Source organism: Tyto alba, unplaced genomic scaffold, assembly GCF_018691265.1.
Source record: "Tyto alba isolate M040663 unplaced genomic scaffold, T.alba_DEE_v4.0 Super-Scaffold_20, whole genome shotgun sequence".
NCBI lineage: Eukaryota > Metazoa > Chordata > Aves > Strigiformes > Tytonidae > Tyto > Tyto alba.
In genome coordinates this window covers 6,385,453-6,402,065 of record NW_024881283.1, presented here as the reverse complement: position 1 = coordinate 6,402,065, position 16,613 = coordinate 6,385,453, and the positions used below count along the sequence as shown (strand labels likewise).

Here is a 16,613-nt window from a genome sequence, read left to right as displayed (position 1 = left end):
CGCCTGCTTTGTAGGGGTGCAGGGCCACCCTTGGGTGCTGCTGTGGTTCCAGCCCACCCACAGCCGTGTCCGGTGCCGTGGGTGGGTGCACACGTGCAGTGGTGGGACGCGGCCGCGGGATGGCAGCAGGAGAAGGCGCTGGGGACAGCGGGGCCGCTGTACTGGGAGAAACGGGGCAGGGAAAAGGGATGGTCCCCATGGGGCTCTCCGTGTCCCCGTAGGATCCCTGGCGTGTTTGGGACTCGGGGCCCAGCTGAGCCCACTGCCACGGCCGGGAGGTGTCCTGGCGTGTCCCTGCCACGGGCTGGGCACAAGGCAGCTCCAGGAGTGTTGTGCTGCGGCGCAGGGACTGGCACCGACGGAGAAAATTTCCACATCCTGGTGTGACCGGAGCCCCTGGTCTCTGTTTATTCTTAATTATTTTGGGAGAGAGCAGGTTCCTTAACGAGCCTCCGGCTGCGGGTGGGTGAGTGTTCACTGATACCGTGGCTCATGCTGCTCGCTGGGGACCGTCACCCTCCATTTTTTGCTCCTCCATCAGATGTGACCTGCTGGTGCTGGATACCTGGTGGGGAAACTACTCCTTGCCTTGGGCCTGGTTCCCAGCCACAAGCTCGATGTTAATGTCTTGTTTCCAAAAACAGCGCTGGTATTTTTATATCCCACCCAGGGGGAAAACCCACCCCACTCCGAGTTACTTTGCCACCCTTTTTCCAAGCCCACCGATGCCGCCGTGACGCAGGCAGCTCGGCCAAGCTCCGCTTCGGCGGCTGCTTTTCACGCGTCTTCCCGCCCTTCGCTTCGAACCTCGCTGACCTATTTACAGCTAAGAAATGCGGAGACTTAATAAAGGGAGATGTGGGATGACTCCGGCGTTGGGGCGATGCTGACAGGCCACAGGGTTGGAAGAGCAGCTTCTCGGTCTGCGGGGTGCCCGGGTGGGTTGGGGTTAAACTGCCAGTTAAACCGGGCTTGGGGTTTGGGGAGTTTGAGGTGTGGGTTTTGATGCAATTTCTGGGTGGTGTGAATGTCTCCTAGAGAAGGTGATGTGCTGTTCAAAACCCTGTGGAAAATTATTTCGGGAAGGGCAAAACTCGCCCTGGTGAGGGGCTGGAGCCCCCCAAGGCGTTGCTGGCAGCACGGAGGGGAAGGGGATGTGCAGAGCAGCCGGGGAGGGACCCGACCAGCCTGGCCAGGGCACAGCGTCCTGGTGACCAGTCAGCAGCACCCCGGGACTGGCTGGGGTTCGGCTCTCTCCTCCTCATCACCCCTTTGGCTGGTGACCCCGTGGGTCCCCCTCCACTCCCAGCTTCTCTCTCACCACCAGCTCAGGGCGGCTCTTCCTGGTCCTTCCTTCTCAGTCCCACTGTTGGACAGGGAAGAGTTTCAAGATGCAAAACCGAATCAAGAAAAGTCGGTGCAAGGGGCCGAGCTGGTACCTGGGGAGGCTTTTCCCCTCTGGTTGCACCAAGAAGCTCCTGTCCCTCTGAACTGGAGCGTCCCCATCGGGGTGCGGCGCCTTCAGGCACACAGCAAAAGGCCGGGTGGATGGAGAACATTCCTCCTCCCTTCTGTCAAGTGGGATTTTCTTTCTTTCCTCAGCTGCCAAAAGCCTCCAGCTCAGCCATCAGGTGAGCTGGGAGACTCCCGCGGTGGCCAGGCTCCGCTTCCCGAGCGCGGCCGATAACCCCTGAGAGCAAACACCCACCCAGCGTCTCGCCCAAGGGCTGGTTTGACCCTTCTGGGTGACAGAGACCTCAGGGTAGGGGGGTCAGCTCGTGCTGGTCCTGCCCAAACTCCACTTCCTCCCTGAATTTCTCTGCAGTGTGAGTCAGCAGCTCCACTCCCAGTGCTCCCAGTTGCTCCCCAGTCCCTTAACACGGGCAGATTTTTACATCCATCCCCCAGGCTGGGGTGATTTCTCGCAGCATGAGGAGGAACCAGCTGGTGGTACCATCCTGCGTGGTCCCCCCAGGGCCAGATCCTGCCAGGAGCCGATGCAATTCCCTCCTTCATTTCCTGCAGCTGGGTCAAAACCCCAATCGTTCCCAAATGGGAAGGGATCATTCCCATCCACCTGTCCTCGAGGGGCTGGTCCTGCTCCTGGGAAGGGGAAAACATCCCCTTGTGACTAGGGATCCTGCTGATATTTTCAAGAAAGAGGGGAGAAAAGGGCTGGGAAGAACAATAGAATTTAAAATATTCAGATCTGGTGAATCAGCCGACGTTGTCTTGGGAGCCAGAGTGACACTTCAATAGGAAGTTGCTGGAAACTGGGGGAAGGATGAGCCCCCGCGCAGGGGGGAGAGAGTGGGCGAAGGAAAACAGCTTAATTGAGAAAAGGGAAACATCTCATTAATGAGGTTTTGTGCCGGCAGAGCGAGGTGGAGGCATTTGGGGGATGAGGAATTTGGGTCCTGTGGTGGAGTCTGTGGGGGACCCCTGGCTCGGTGCACGGCAGTTTTTCCACCTCCGACACAGACAGATCCTTTCTCATTGTGGGGGGGGGTCCCCGGTCGGCAGCTCCCATCCCGCACTCCCTGTCCCCATCTGTTGCTATTTGAAGTGCATAAAGGGCCTTTAATTTACAGACAAAAGATGGGAATGTGGGATTTGGGGCTTTTAGCATCCTGGAGGATGAGCTCTGGTGTTGTGAGGCCCTTTTGTCTCTGGAATAAAAGCACTTTGTGTGTTGTTTGAATGATGGGTGGGGTTTTATTTTTCTTGGTTTTTTAACATGTTGCTTTTTTGGATACAAAAAAAAAACCTACCTATGCAATGCTCCTACAGGATCTACTGGGAGACAACTGCATCTTCAGGAGGGTTTGGGGGATACTGAAGTGGTTTCTTGTCCTCCTTTTCCTGCCTCAAAGAGGAAACGACTTTTAATTATTGCCAAGTTGCCTGGTGGCAGGGCCGTGTAGTTTTCCCTGGGCTTTGGGAGCCGGCTAATTAAACAGCCGGCTGCAGCGTGTCAGGTCGTGCAGGTCTTTAATGATGGGTCTGCAAGTGGAGGAGAGAGTTTGGTCACTGCACGGGGTGGTCTCACCTCCCTGAGTCCTGGCATTAAGGCTGGAAACCTGGCCAGTACCTCCCGGTATAACCGGGGTGTGCAATGGTTTGATGTGGCTCCTGGTAAAGGAGCATGTTGGGTCTCTTGGGGATGAGAATTGGGTTGAAATAGTGATGTGTGGAGCTCTCTGCCCCCTCCTAAAACTGCTGAAGTCCTGGTTCATCCCCTTTAAGAGTTCGAAAACAGATAAAACTCCTCTCCTGTCTCAGGACATCCCTCCGGAGCTGGGGAACAGGAGCCCGGCTCCTTCCCTGTGTGTGGGATCCCCAGTGCTCCCCCGGGCCACCACCCACCCCCCCAAGTCCAGTCCCTGGGCGCTGTGTGTCCCACTTGCATAGGGAAAAAAATAGCACAAATCGAGCAGAATTTGTAACTATGACAGGAGACGGGGAAAAAAAAAAAAAAAAAAAAGCCCTAGTAATTATTCATAGTGTTTTGGGTTTTTTCTTTTTAAATGATGAATTGCAAGTCAAGAAGTGTCTCTTCAGGACTGAGAGCCTGAATCCACCCCAAGCTGCTCCAGAGCAAGGGTGGTGGGAGATATCGCCCGCATCCTCACCAGGAAAGCCGGATTTACTCATTTCCATATGCATAATAATGCAATTAGAAAGTCAGCCTAAACCTGTGGTTGCAGACAAAGAAACAGGCAGCTTCGTAATTAATCACACGTGTAAGAATAAAGCCTGTTACATTAGGGTTCATTATTTGATGGATTAATTTAAAAAAAAAAAAAAAAAGAAAGAACATTTTCTGCAGTAGCAAATGTGTTATTAGACTGCAAAGACAGTCCCTGGAAATAGCTTGTAGGTGCGTTGCAGCTCCTGTGTGCTGGCACATGTTGCTGCATTATTCACTGGGCTGGCTGCTGGTTTAACTGGGCTGTGAAATTGCTGGAGTCGGTGCCTGGATTCATTTTCTGAGGGCGCTCGGTGATGGGGAGGGGTCTGGGAAGCAGCTTTGGAGTGGTGCTGGAGCAGTAATGCCCCTGCTAGAAACCACATCCAGGCTGGAAATGTGGTTTTTGCATCCGCCCCGTGCTCTTTATGCTTTTTCAGTTCTTTGGGAACTCACAAAACACTTCGCAAATTGACATGGCAGAAGTGATAAATACTTTAAAATCCAAAGTCTCATTAACCAGGAGCAGCGTTACAGGCTCCAACACCCCTTTCCGTCGCATTTTCACTAAATCCTCATTTGCATTTAAATTACAAATGTAATTTGGGCTGGAGTTTGAGTTGCTGGACTATTAAAATAAAACTATATCTTGATGACTGGCAGCAGAGGGATGCCTCCAGTGCTGCCGGTGTGGTGCAAAGGCTTTTGGTTACTGGGGTTTGCAAAATAACCTCAGCGAAAGGGGCTTGGGGTTTCATGAAGGTGGGTTTTCCCCTGTACGGGAGAGTTTTTAAAACTTGAATCTGGGGGTAGTTCCTCTCCCATCACTCTCTCAAACACCACCCTGAGCCAGATCTTGCTCGTTTTCAGAGCCTGAGTCAAAGGAGAGCTGGAAACTGACTGCTGTCTCTTATTTTATTTTATTTATTTATTTGTAGAAAGCGTGGTTCCTATACAGAAGTGCCACTGAAAGCCCAAAATAATGATGGCTGGAGCTGGAAGTAGTGGCTGAAGCACTTTGCGAGGTCCCGGTCGGTGCTGTGGACCCGGCAGCTTCAGCAGGAGCCCAAGCTCCATCACACACCGAGTAGCGGGGGGCTGCGATAGCGGGGGGGCAGGATGGGGTGGCCTGGGCTATAGACAGAGAGATACATATATACATATATAAAAAAAGTATACAGAGTGCCCTCCGAGCATCCCAGCTGCGGCACGGCTCTGCACGGGCAGACACAAACTCCCAGCAGTGTTTCCCTGGGTCAGGATTTGACCCCAGTTTCCCAGCCTGAACGAGGGGCTGGTGGAGCTGGTTTTCGGGTGGGTGCCGTTGCGGGGAGAAACTGGATCAGCCCCGGGGTGTCTGCTGGGGTGCTGCTGAAACAGGCAGGTGGGTGATGCTCCAGGTCCGTGTCATCACAAGGGCTCCGGGGCGGCGTTTGTCATCAGCATTCTATGTTCCCCAGGAATATTTTTTTTTATTTTATTTTTTTTTTTAATTCAGCAAAACCTAAGCTAAGAAAAGCCACGATCCTCGCTGTGTCCTGGGCACTGAGCTCTGCCCAAGCGTGGCTGCATTTAAAAAATAATGACTTGAAGCCTTTTAACCCGCTTTAAGGCCATGGCAGGCACAACTCCCAGCAGGGTGGGAATTCGGCAGGGCTCCCCAAGATGGAAAGATCCTGTGGGGATGGGAAATGGGGTGGCTGAGCTTTGGGGGGTGGCTGAGCTGCCCACGGAGCCCTGAGCCAACCCACAGCCCCCGGCACTCACAGCCTGGACCCCCCAACACGATGGCGTGTCCTCAAAAGGGGCTGCGTGGGGGCAGAGATGCCCCATCCACGGATGATGGGGTTCACCTCCCCTGTGTCCCCCAGTTTCTTCACTGTGCTCTCTGCAGCCACTGCTGCTGTGGTTGGAAACGCTGCTCTCCTTCGTGCCTTTACCAGCCTTGATCACGGCGTTGGTATTTCTAGGGGACACTGAGGCACTGGCTAAGGCGGGTTAACGAGATCAATGACTTTGGATCGTCGTATTTTTGGAGGGGTATCCCCCAAATTGAACTATCGAGCCAGAATTCAGCTTCATGCTGAAGCCTGGAGTGAAAGCCAAGATATCCTGGTCCACAGCATGGGACATCCCACCCCTGCAGGGACATCCAGCCCTGTCGGGACACCCCACCATTGCCAAGACCTCGCCACAAACCAGCTCCAAACCAAGAGCCTTTCCCACCACGCGCTGCCGAGGGCTTTGCCCCCAGGGTGGGTGGAGGTGGAGAGCTGAAGGGTGGTCTCCAACTCCTTCTGGACACCTTAGTCTCTCTTCTCCTGGAGCTGAAGCTCAGCCTTATGAGACCCTGGGGGGTTTTCACCCCTCAATTTCTGCCCCAGAGCTGATCCTGCTCACCCTCCCGCACCTGATGTTCCATGAACAGCCAGGGCTTGTGGTGGCAAGGGACGAGGAGACCAAGCATGGCTCTGCCAGTGTTGCAGGACTCCATCCGTGCCTGCAGAGGGATCCTGAGGAGCCCTGGGCAGCAGCTGGAGGTATCAGGGCTGATGTCACGCCGAGCGAGAGGCTTTTGCTCGGGGCGGGGGACGTGGTGCAGGCAGGCGAGGAGGATGGCTTGCGCGCTTCAGTGGCGATTGATTTGGGATCCAAGTGAGCAATTTCACCTTATTTGGTTCCTTTGAAAGAGGAATTGGTTTCGGCTGCCTCCTCGGCTCTGCCTTCCTAACCAGGAGGCTCCAATTTCCACAGGCTCTGGAGAAAGGTAGGGCTGGTAAGGAGAGGTAATGGCCTCTATTAGGCTAAATTGATGCAACTGGAAAAACCAGAGACGCAACCCAGGCTCTCCATCCAGCCCACGAACCCCAGGTGCACCCGGGCGCTTGCCTGTTTCCTCCAGCTGCATCAATTTGTCCACTAAATGCTATTACAGCTCCCTCCGAGCCTCCTCCTCCTCGGGCCATTTGACCTCCTGGACACAGCTGCAGTGGTGGGAAGGTGAGAGGAAGGAAAAGTCGTGGCTCCCGGATGCTGCTCGTGGCTGGTGTGGGGCTGGCAGGCGAGATTCAGGGAGGGGAAGGCCGGGAGGACCCATCAGTCATTGTTTAGCAGCAGATAATGTGGTCCAGAGGTCCCTGGCTCCTGCAGGATGTGCTGCCTTTGAGCTCAGCCACCTCTTCGGAGGGATGGCTGCTCCACCCGGATGAGTGCTGGGCATGAAATCTTAAAATCACTGCTTCTTTTGGGCCGTGGGTCCTTTCTCAGTGCTTGCATGAATTCTGTCCCTGCTTGGGGGATTATGAAGTGATGGTGGTATTTCTCTTATGCTCTACTAAAAAAAAAAAAAAAAAAAAAAAAAATCCTATCAATTTTGGCTTTGCTAAAGGAAACCTGGGCAGTGCTGTTGCTCATCCTTTACCCAACGGGCAGGGGAGGGAGAGCCCTCGCAGTGCTGCCTGTTAGTCCATCCTAAATGCTTTAACACTGTGAGAAACTCCACAAGTCCCCACAGATTCTTCCCTTAGTGGGAGCTTTCTCGGGCTTAATGTCTTTGGAGGCAGATGGGTGAGGAGTGGTTCCCCATCACCCTGATGGATGCTGGGCCAGGGCAACTGGGCATCAGCACATGGACACAGGGTGAGCTTGGGACGTGCCCTGCTCCATCCCCCCACCCGTCCCTGGCTGTATCTGTATTCCCAGCATCACATCTGTGTCTAGGGCTGCCCTGGCTGCAGTCACACGTCTCTAAATAATACAGTAATGACATTAACAGCAGAAAGTCGTCCTTTGGGGGCAGTTCTGGTTTGAAGGACTCCGGTAAAATTTTTACGATGGATCTGGAGCTCTTTGATAGCAGTGTCTCTGAAGTGGCATTGTTTTTTCTTCCCAGCTCTGGCCGTTTTTTGGACACAGCTCAGAGGGGGATGGAGTGAGGCCCCATGACGTGGCTTCACCATCCAGCACCGTCCCCTTTTTCCGCCTGACAGGTGAGGGCTTCCCCTCTCGCCACGGGCTGCGGTGTCACCTTGGCCCATGCAGGAGGAGAAGCGTGTGGTCGTTGCAATGACTGTGTCCGGGGGTGACTGGGCTTTGCTGATAGCTGTGTGCTGGAGGGTGACAGCCCTGGCCAGGGGAACGGGGCTGCTGGTTCTTCCCAGCCACGGTGGGAGCAGCAGCAGAGCTGCTCTGCCCAAGTTGCCTCTTGTTCTGGTCCTCTCCCTGCGTTGCTTGGTGAGTCCCGATTCCCCCACCCCCGGTTCTCCAGGTTGAAAAAAAAAAAAAGTCTTTGCAATCACTTGCCGTCAGTCTGCACATAAACCCAGCGGCGTTATCGAGCAGCACCCAGGCCACCGCTCTGCTAGAGCTCCGTGGTGGTGACCTGGGTCACTTCTGAGCGCGGGTCGTCCCCTCCGTGGCCCCGGCAGCCCCGCTGGAGGCTGCCCACGTCTAGTCATGCCGGCTTGTTGCGGGCTTCGGAAGGGGTGCAGGTGGAGACGCGCTCCCGCGTGGTGTTTCTGGCGCGGGAGAAGCTGTTCTGGTCCACGCGGGCTCGGAAAGGCAGGCAAAACTCCCGGAAACACCTCTTGAAGTTTTCATCCAGGAAAGCGTAAAGGACAGGGTTGAGGCTGCTGTTGGTATAACCCAGGGCGATGCAGAAATGCAGGCTGGCCACCACGTAGGGGTTCTTCTTATCTATGTCCACCAGCGTCCAGACGATGACGAAGATGTGGATGGGCGTCCAGCAGATGATGAAGGCTGCCACCACCACCAGCACCATGCGCGTGATGCGTCGCAGGTTGCGGTCTTTCTCCTTGGAGCCCGAGAGGAGGCGGACGCTCTTCAGGCGAAGGATCATCAGCCCGTAGCAGATGGTGATGACCAAGATGGGGACCATGAAGGCAAAGATGAAGACGCAGATCTTGGTCACGGTGTCCCAGTAGATGGGAGGATCGGGAAACTGGAGCGTGCACAGCACCATCCCATCTGTGGGAGGGAAGACGGTCAAAGAGGGAGCTGGTGGAGCATCTGCTATAAATACTGTCTGCTTTCTGCTCGCTCATGGCTGGGCATGTCCGTGCTTGTTAAAAACACAAGGAGATGCGAGCCCACGTGCCAGCTCTTTGCAGAGGTTGCCCAGGGGCTTTGTGCCACCAGCCCCCTGCCCACGGGGTGCCGAGGAGATATGGTGGGTGCAGTGAGCCAGGGACTCGTTCCCTGCAGAGCCTCCTGGGCCATCCCCGTGCTGTCTCCTCCCAACCCCAGTGGAGGACACATCCCCACGTCACCTTCCACTGATACCCGTCCACTTCCTCAAGACGCCCAGAGCTTTCCTAGCAGCCAAGGGCTGGTGTCCTCACACGGGAGCTGCGGATCTTAGTGTGGGCCAGCTGGGGACTCTGTAATACCACTGGGTGTGTTTTTAGGCATCTGATTTGCACCCCAAGGAGCTGGGGAGAGGCACTGGTTAGACTGGAGATGGGGAAGTGGCGGGGACAATTTCTGGGACAGTTTCTAACCTCTGCAGCCACGATGGAAAATAACCCCGTGATGATTTTTCCATGGCATGGCATGCTTATGGTCCCATGGAGGGGTGCCCCTGGCTGAGCTCAAACCTGCTACTGGACCTGGGTTTGGATTTGCCAGGTCGCCCCTGGGATGGACAGATGGGACAGGAGGGGACCCTTCCCCAGAAGCCACTTGCCTTTTGACTTGGTGACCGCCATGGCCATGATGGGCACCCCGATGAGGGAGGAGAGCACCCATATGCAGACATTGATGATCTTGGCCTTGGCCGGTGTGCGGAAGTCCAGGGCCTTGACCGGGTGGCACACGGCGACGTAGCGGTCCACACTCATCATGGTGAGGGTGAAGATACTGGTGAACATGTTGTAGTAGTCAATGGAGAGCACGACTTTGCAGAGCAGCTCCCCGAAGGGCCAGGTCTCCATCAGATACTTGGCGCTCTGGAAGGGCAGCGTGCTGGTGGCCAGCGCGTCTGCCAGGGCCAGGTTGAAGATGTAGATGTTGGTGGCTGTCTTCATCTTGGTGTACCTGGGGGTGGCAGGGAAGGGAGCCGTTACAGGTGGTCAGGGCTGGCTTATTGCGCCCAACTACGTGTGGGCACACTCAAATTGAGGAGGAGTCACAAGGTGCCATCACCCTTGGTGGGCAACGGTATGTGCTCGTACGTGTCCTTCTGCAGCACCGATGTGCTCAGCGCCCTTCCAGATGGACCAGGGAGCATGTTGAGAAAGTACTTGTGTTTGTGGATGGTTTTAGTGTGTGTTGAAGTCCTGGTGCCTGAGCACAGGGTTGCACTCACATGTGCTGAGCTGGGACCTTATCGAGCACCTACAGAACACGGCTTGGACCCTGCTGACGCGGTTATCCCTTACCTGACCAGGGAAGTGACACTCATTGCCATGGCTGCCTTTATTCAAAGGAAATCTGAAGAAATTTTCAGAGAAGCCACTTCTCCAATTAAATCAATTTACTCCATTTCCCTGAATCAGTTGCACAATGTCCTTTACCTCCTGAAACCTCCTTTATCTGATTTTCCACCCAGTAAATCGTGATTATCTAGCTTGCTTCCCTGTCGAGTTTACTTGCAGAAATTGGATCGATTACCCCCGGAAACAGGCCATCTGGAAGCAGCCCAATTAGCCAGGCTAGAGCTCCAGAGCCTTTGGGGAAGCCTGGCTGCCTTGGCCACGGCACGTGGCTCAGGGGCACGGTGCCGCTTCCCCCGTGGCTGGCCTGCTGGCCCTGGTCCTTGTCACATCACTGTGAAGAGAAACACCCGGTCCCGAGTGGCGAAACCCTTCCTGGAGGGATGGGGCACAGTTTCGGTGGGTGCCAGGGCTGGTGGGGGTGGGCGCGCGTCCTCGGAGCAGCCAGCCCTGCAGGTGTTATTCAAGATGATGCTTTGAAAGGTGCGGCTGGTTTGAAATGGGTGCACACCCCTGCTGCCGAGGGGGCTGTCGGGGGTCCCCAAAGGGAAACAGGTTGGGGTTAGGTCGGGGTGTCTCTGCAGCAGCTAGACTGAGGTCAGGGCCACGCCAGTAGCTCAAACCCTTCCATTACACTCCCTGCCAGCAAGTCCCCATTGCTCGGAGCATCCTCCACAGTCCTGAGCTTCTTTATATGCACCCTAATTAATTAACAAACGTGTCAGTTTGAACACAAGCAGCTCCGTGCATGGCTAAACCTGCCTGTAGCATCCCTGGGGTGGGGTTGAACCCTAGACAGCACGGGGCTGAATTCGGCCCTGGTGCATGAGGGGAGACAACCTCTTGATTGGGGGGTGAAAAGATAATTGGCACAGGTCATGGAATAACCCCACGGTGTGACGGGGTACGTGGAGTAAATTGGGGTGAGGGGACTGAGTAGCTCCCATCTCAGATGCTTGTTGCTTTGCTGCCCTGGCTAGAGACCAGGAGGCGGGGTTGGTGTCGGAAAGAGGTTCCTGGACTTGATGGTAATATCTGTTCCCTCCACTTTATCCTTTTCTCCGTCTCAGCAGGGTCAGGAGAGCATGCCAGCGGGGACAGAGACCCACCGGGTTACGCTGTCAGTAGAACCGGGAGACAGAGGCTGCAAAAAACATTTCTCTCTGGGAGAAAATAACGTTCCCTTCTCATTCAGCTTGGCTGCAAATGGCAGTTCCTTGCCCAAGAGTGGAGATATTTGAGTCAAACATTTTTTAATTTTAAATATGGCATAAAAAAATGTCTTTTCCTTGAAAGGTCCTTTTCAGTTCTCTTTAGTGTTATTTTCCAAGCTCTTTTGCAAATGCATCTTTTAGAAAAGCTTCATTCCAGGTTAAACAAAAAGCTGAGAATTTGTGTCAGGTTTTGCCTCACCTAGTTGAAAAAACAGTCATTTAAGGTAGATTCACATGTCTTTGATCTCTGTTTTTTGAGAAAATTGGAAAAAATCAGTTATTCACTCCGTGTTCTGCCAGGCATGCTCAGCAGTGCTGGGTAAGCGCTTCCCCAACCCCCCAGCCAGATGTGCCGGGGGTTGGGGGGCTGGGGCTGGAGCCCCCTCCCCAGGCAGGATGGGGCTGTGCTGGTGAGGCCAAAGCAGCGATGGGGATGACTGGGATGACTAGGATGACATTTTAGCCCCTGGAGCTGGGGTTCCAGGGCAGGACTCAGCCCCCTCCAGGACTGGGCTGAGAGTCAAACCCACTGCACAATGTGGGGGGGCTCCATCCTGGTGATCCCCCCCCCCTCCCCCAAACCGCAAATGAGGCTGCTGCTCCAGGAAAGAGGTTTATCACCCGCAGCAGAGCGAACCGGCCGCTGCTGCTGCTGGAGCTCCCCGGGCTGCCAAACCCTTCGTAATTAAACAAGTGCCTTGATTGGGAAGTTATGCACTTGAACAAAACGATCTGGAAGGCGTCAACGGCGAGATGAGGCGGGAGGGGATGGAGCGAGCGCAGGGCGGCCGCATTGCAGCGGTGATGCCAGCACCCCGCTTCCCAGGCAGGGACCCCTTAGCTCTCCAAACCTCTTGGAAAATAAGCGAAAGAAATCACTTGCAAAACTCCTGGAGCTGCTAAAACCCACTGCCTTAAAGAACCCGGCTTAACATAATCCTGTGCCCAGCAAAGGGGTGCCCTTGCAGCCTTTGTGGGAGCTGGCGGGGGGTTGATGGGCTCTGCAGGGACGTGGGCACTCACAAGCCTGAGCTCGCAGCTGCAAATTGCTTCCAGGGGTATTTTTAAAAGAGCCTGACAATGCGGTGGTAATTGCAGCGCCGGTCTCCCATCAGAGCTGTCGGAGGATGCTGGGGAGGCTGAGCTCCCTCTGGGCACATGGCTGGGTTTTGGGTGCCCTGAGCACGGAGTGATTTGGGTTTTGGCTGTGCTGGGCTCCCTGGGGTGCTGGGTGCCTGGTCGGGGGAGCTCAGCTGGGGGCCGTGGAGCGGGCTCCTGCGTGTACCTGCTCCCTGGCACGCACGGGCTCTGCAGCATCCTCAGCGCTGCATCCCTCAGGACCTCAAGGTCCCCAAGCCCCACAGCCCTGGCAGCGAGGTCTGAACCCGAGCTGATCTCATTTCACAGCCCTATCCTGCATGGACACAGGTTTCCTCAATGGAGCCTACCTAGTCCTGGCCTAAACCCTGCCAAGGTGGAGCAACTCTGCCAACGAACCCCTGTGAAACTCCAGGCGGGCTCAGCCACGTGAGGGGCAAAGGCACACACTGGGCTCTGTGCGTGTCCGCAGCCCCTCCTGTCCCATTTATTCATTCCTTGGGAGATCTGTTTAATTCCAGCACCAGCTGGTGGGCCAGAAAATGGGGGACTAGAAACCACGGTGATGGGATCTGTGGATGCTGTAGTCAGGCTTTCTAAAGCGTGGCTAACATTAGGGTACTTAGTGAGTTAAACAGGGAGGATGTCGTTTGCACATTAAAGCTTTCTCTTTAAAACGCCTTTCCTCTTCTCATAGAGCAGAACCAGCTGGAGGGGGGTCTAATAACACTCATCCTTCACCATGACACTGTACATGGCATAAGTCACAGTTACCTTAATTTGGTTTTTTTTTTTTTTTTTCAGTTTAGGGCTGATTTTTTTAAAGCTGCTTCAAGTCGATGAAAAATCTCATCTGGTGCTGGGTAGGGTCAGTGAGTGACATCCCCCATCCCGCTCCCCATCCACTCACCCTCTCGCATGGTTAAAATCACACAGCACAGCTACCCAAAGAGGGGGGAATCAGGCGTAAGGGTGATGGGCAGCCCGGCACGGGCACATTTCAGGCTGGTTTCCTTCCCCTTGGTGAGTCACCACATTTATTTCATGCTCAGGCAGCGCCGGGCCATGCTGACCTCCTGTAACGATCGCTATGGACTGAAACTGCTGGGGAAGGGCGAATTGAAATGGTTAAAAATGGGGATTTGGGGACTTTGCCCAAATCCAGCCGCAAATCCTGGCCCTGGCTGAGGCTACCGCAACCCCCGGGGCGATGGGAATTGGGATTAACACCATGAACCTTGGGTCCCCCCAGGACAAGCACCCCTTGGTGCAGGAGGGGGGTGCTGTGAAGCCCAGGCATCCAGAGAGACTTCTGCTCCCTCTTGCCAGGCTGGAAGCGGTGGGGTCTCTGTGCTGTCACCGACAGCGGTGTGACAGCTAGCACGGCTCCTGCCACTGCTGCTGGCGGGGCCTGGGAGCCACGGAGGGCTCTGCCAGCCCCCGCTGCCGGCGGGGGTCCCGTGCTCCGTGACATTTCTTGTCCCATATTACCAGCAGCCTTGGCCACGTCAACCCACCTTACCCAGCCAGGAGCAACCGGCGTCTCGGACAAAGGGGCTGCTCGTATGGGCAGGAAACTTTGCGCCCTGGCACAAGCACCGGGGTGGGTAGAGCAGCATCTTGCCGTGCCCCATCCCCTGAAAAGGGGAGCATTGGGGTCCTGTTGCTTGTCTTGGGGTGCAGAGACCCAGCAGACCCCCTCCCCACCCAGGGAAAGACTCGGCAAAGGTGCCTCTGCCAGCCAAGGTCCTGCCCTGGCACTGGCTTTGCCACTGCAGTGCTGGACGGAGCCAAAGAGGGGTTCAGGGTCCCCCTGGGACATGAGCGGGTTTCTCTCTGCTGCTGGAGCTGGTACCTCGTGTCGGGGGGCCGGGGGACAGCTCGGCCGTGGTGCGAGCTGAGGCTGGGCGATGCGGCTCCTGCTCTTTGTTAGAGAAAAAGCAGGAGTCGGCCGGCTGCGGGAGGTGCCGACGGCACGAACGTGAGCTCACGATGGAGCTGGGAATGGGCTGGGGTGAGCAATTTGTGCTCTGAGCACCTCGGCTCCCAGAGATGGAGAGGGGGGGGCATCAGTGGGATGCTTGTCCTGGGGGGACCCAAGGTTCATGGTGTTAATCCCAATTCCCATAATCCCCATCCCCTCTCCCCCGGTTGCAGGGTGGGTGCGCGGGGGCCCCGGGAGCCTCCCTGTGAACAGGGCAGCTCTTAGAGGTGACATTTGTGGGTTGGAAATAAATACCCGGCCAGGCTCTCGCCTCTCCCAAACTGCAGCGTGCCCACCCCTGCGGCTCCTCTTCCCCCCACGCCAGGGCGAGGAGCACACGGCTGTGGGGGTCGGAGTGTGTCCCCCAGCTTCTCCCTCAAACACCGGCTCCCCTGCACCCCCCGTGCTGCTCCGGGCGCACTCAGTCTTTGCTTTTTCCTCTGGCACAGCATCTGGGACATCCCCCCCCCCCCAACCTCACGCACGTGTGTGTGCTCGCACACGCGCTGTTCACACGCACATCACACCCGGCGGGTACACTCACCTCGGTGCTACCTGCTCACAAGCGCCCGGTGCGCACCCACCCTCGCTCCTGCTGCCCTCTCACACCCAGCTCACACTCACACCCAGCGCACACCCGCTCCTGCTGCTGTTTCACCCCTGGTGCACACTCACCCCTGGTGCACACTCACGCCTGGTGCACACTCACTGCTGCTGCTGTCCCACACCTGGTGCACACCCAGTCCTGGGACACACTCGCTCCTGCTGCTGTCTCACCCCTGGTGCACGCTCACCCCTGGTGCACACTCACCCCTGGTGCACACTCACGCCCGGTGCACGCTCACTGCTGCTGCTGTCCCACACCTGGTGCACACCCAGTCCTGGGACACACTCGCTCCTGCTGCTGTCTCACCCCTGGTGCACGCTCACCCCTGGTGCACACTCACCCCTGGTGCACACTCGCCCCTGGTGCACACTCACGCCCGGTGCACGCTCACGCCCGGTGCACGCTCACTGCTGCTGCTGTCCCACACCTGGTGCACACCTAGTCCTGGGGCACACTTGCTTCTGCTGCCGTCTTGCACCTCGCGCATGCCGCACACTCACACACACACACACCCCCCCCCGGTGCACACTGGCTCCGGCTGCCATCTCCCACTCGAGGCACACTCACCCAAGGTGCACAACCCACGCCCCCCCCGTGCACGCTCCCTCTCACCCCCAGCCCTCCCCACGCCCCCTCCCCGCCGTGGGGTGCCGCCGGGGCGCCCCGCTCTCACCTGACGATGCCGTACATGACCAGGACGTTGCCCAGCAGCCCCACCACGCACACCACGGAGTAGAGCGCGGTGATGACGATGGCGATCAGGATGGAGGTGGCGTTCTTGGCCCGCTGCGGCCCCGTGTCGTTGACCCCGTGGCCGGGCAGGGGGGCCCAGGCGGTGCCGTTGCCCCACGCGGTACCGGCAGCCGTGGGCAGCTCCGTGGGCAGCTCCATGGCCCGCGGGTGGCCGTGGCCCCGCCGTGGCCGCCGGGCGCATCCGAGCGCCGCCGGTTCGAGTCCCGCTCCCGCCCAGCGCCGCCGCCTCCCGCACCCGCGGCGGCGGGGTGGGGTGGGGGGGTGGGGGGGACACCCACGCTTTATAAACCCGCCGTGTCCCCCGAGCCACGTGGGGCCGGGGGCGGCCCTGCCCGCCCGCCTGCCCCCACCCCTGCCCGCCTCCCACCTCCCTGCCTTCCCTTCCCGGCTTCCTGCCTGCTTGCCTACCCCCCCGCGCTCCCGATCCGTCCCGTCCCCCCCCCCCTCCCGGCCCTGCCCGCTTTCCTTCTCTCCCCGCTCCCCCCGCACCGTGCTTGCCCTTCTCCCCGCGACAGGTCCTTGTCACCTTCCCCCCATCCCTACCTGCCTATCTCCCCCCAGATCCCTGCCTGCGTCCCCCCCCAACACTGCCAGACACCCCACCCCCCCCTCAATCCCTGCCTCCCTTCCCACCACCCAGGTCCCTACCTGCATCCCATCCCTGCCTCTCCCCCATCCCCACCTGCCTTCCCCGCCCCAATCCCTGTCTGTCCCCCCCTCCCCGTCCCCCGGGTCCCTGCCTGCCGCCCACCCCCGGAGCCGGCGAGGGCTGCGGGGGCGGCCCCCAACATCCCGGGGGGGGCCCTGGGATTGAGGT

General features: G+C 57.3%; 1 protein-coding gene across 1 annotated transcript; it reads right to left on the bottom strand.

The window, feature by feature from the left end:
* Window positions 1–4,589: 4,589 nt before the first annotated feature.
* Window positions 4,590–16,085, bottom strand: OPRD1 (opioid receptor delta 1). Its single transcript, XM_032984847.2, has 3 exons — window positions 15,717–16,085; window positions 9,393–9,742; window positions 4,590–8,674 (listed from the first exon to the last, which is right to left on the bottom strand). The coding sequence occupies exons 1-3, from the start codon at window positions 15,932–15,934 to the stop codon at window positions 8,142–8,144; spliced, it is 1,101 nt and encodes a 366-aa protein (XP_032840738.2). The 5' UTR covers window positions 15,935–16,085; the 3' UTR covers window positions 4,590–8,141.
* Between the last annotated feature and the right edge of the window lie 528 nt (window positions 16,086–16,613).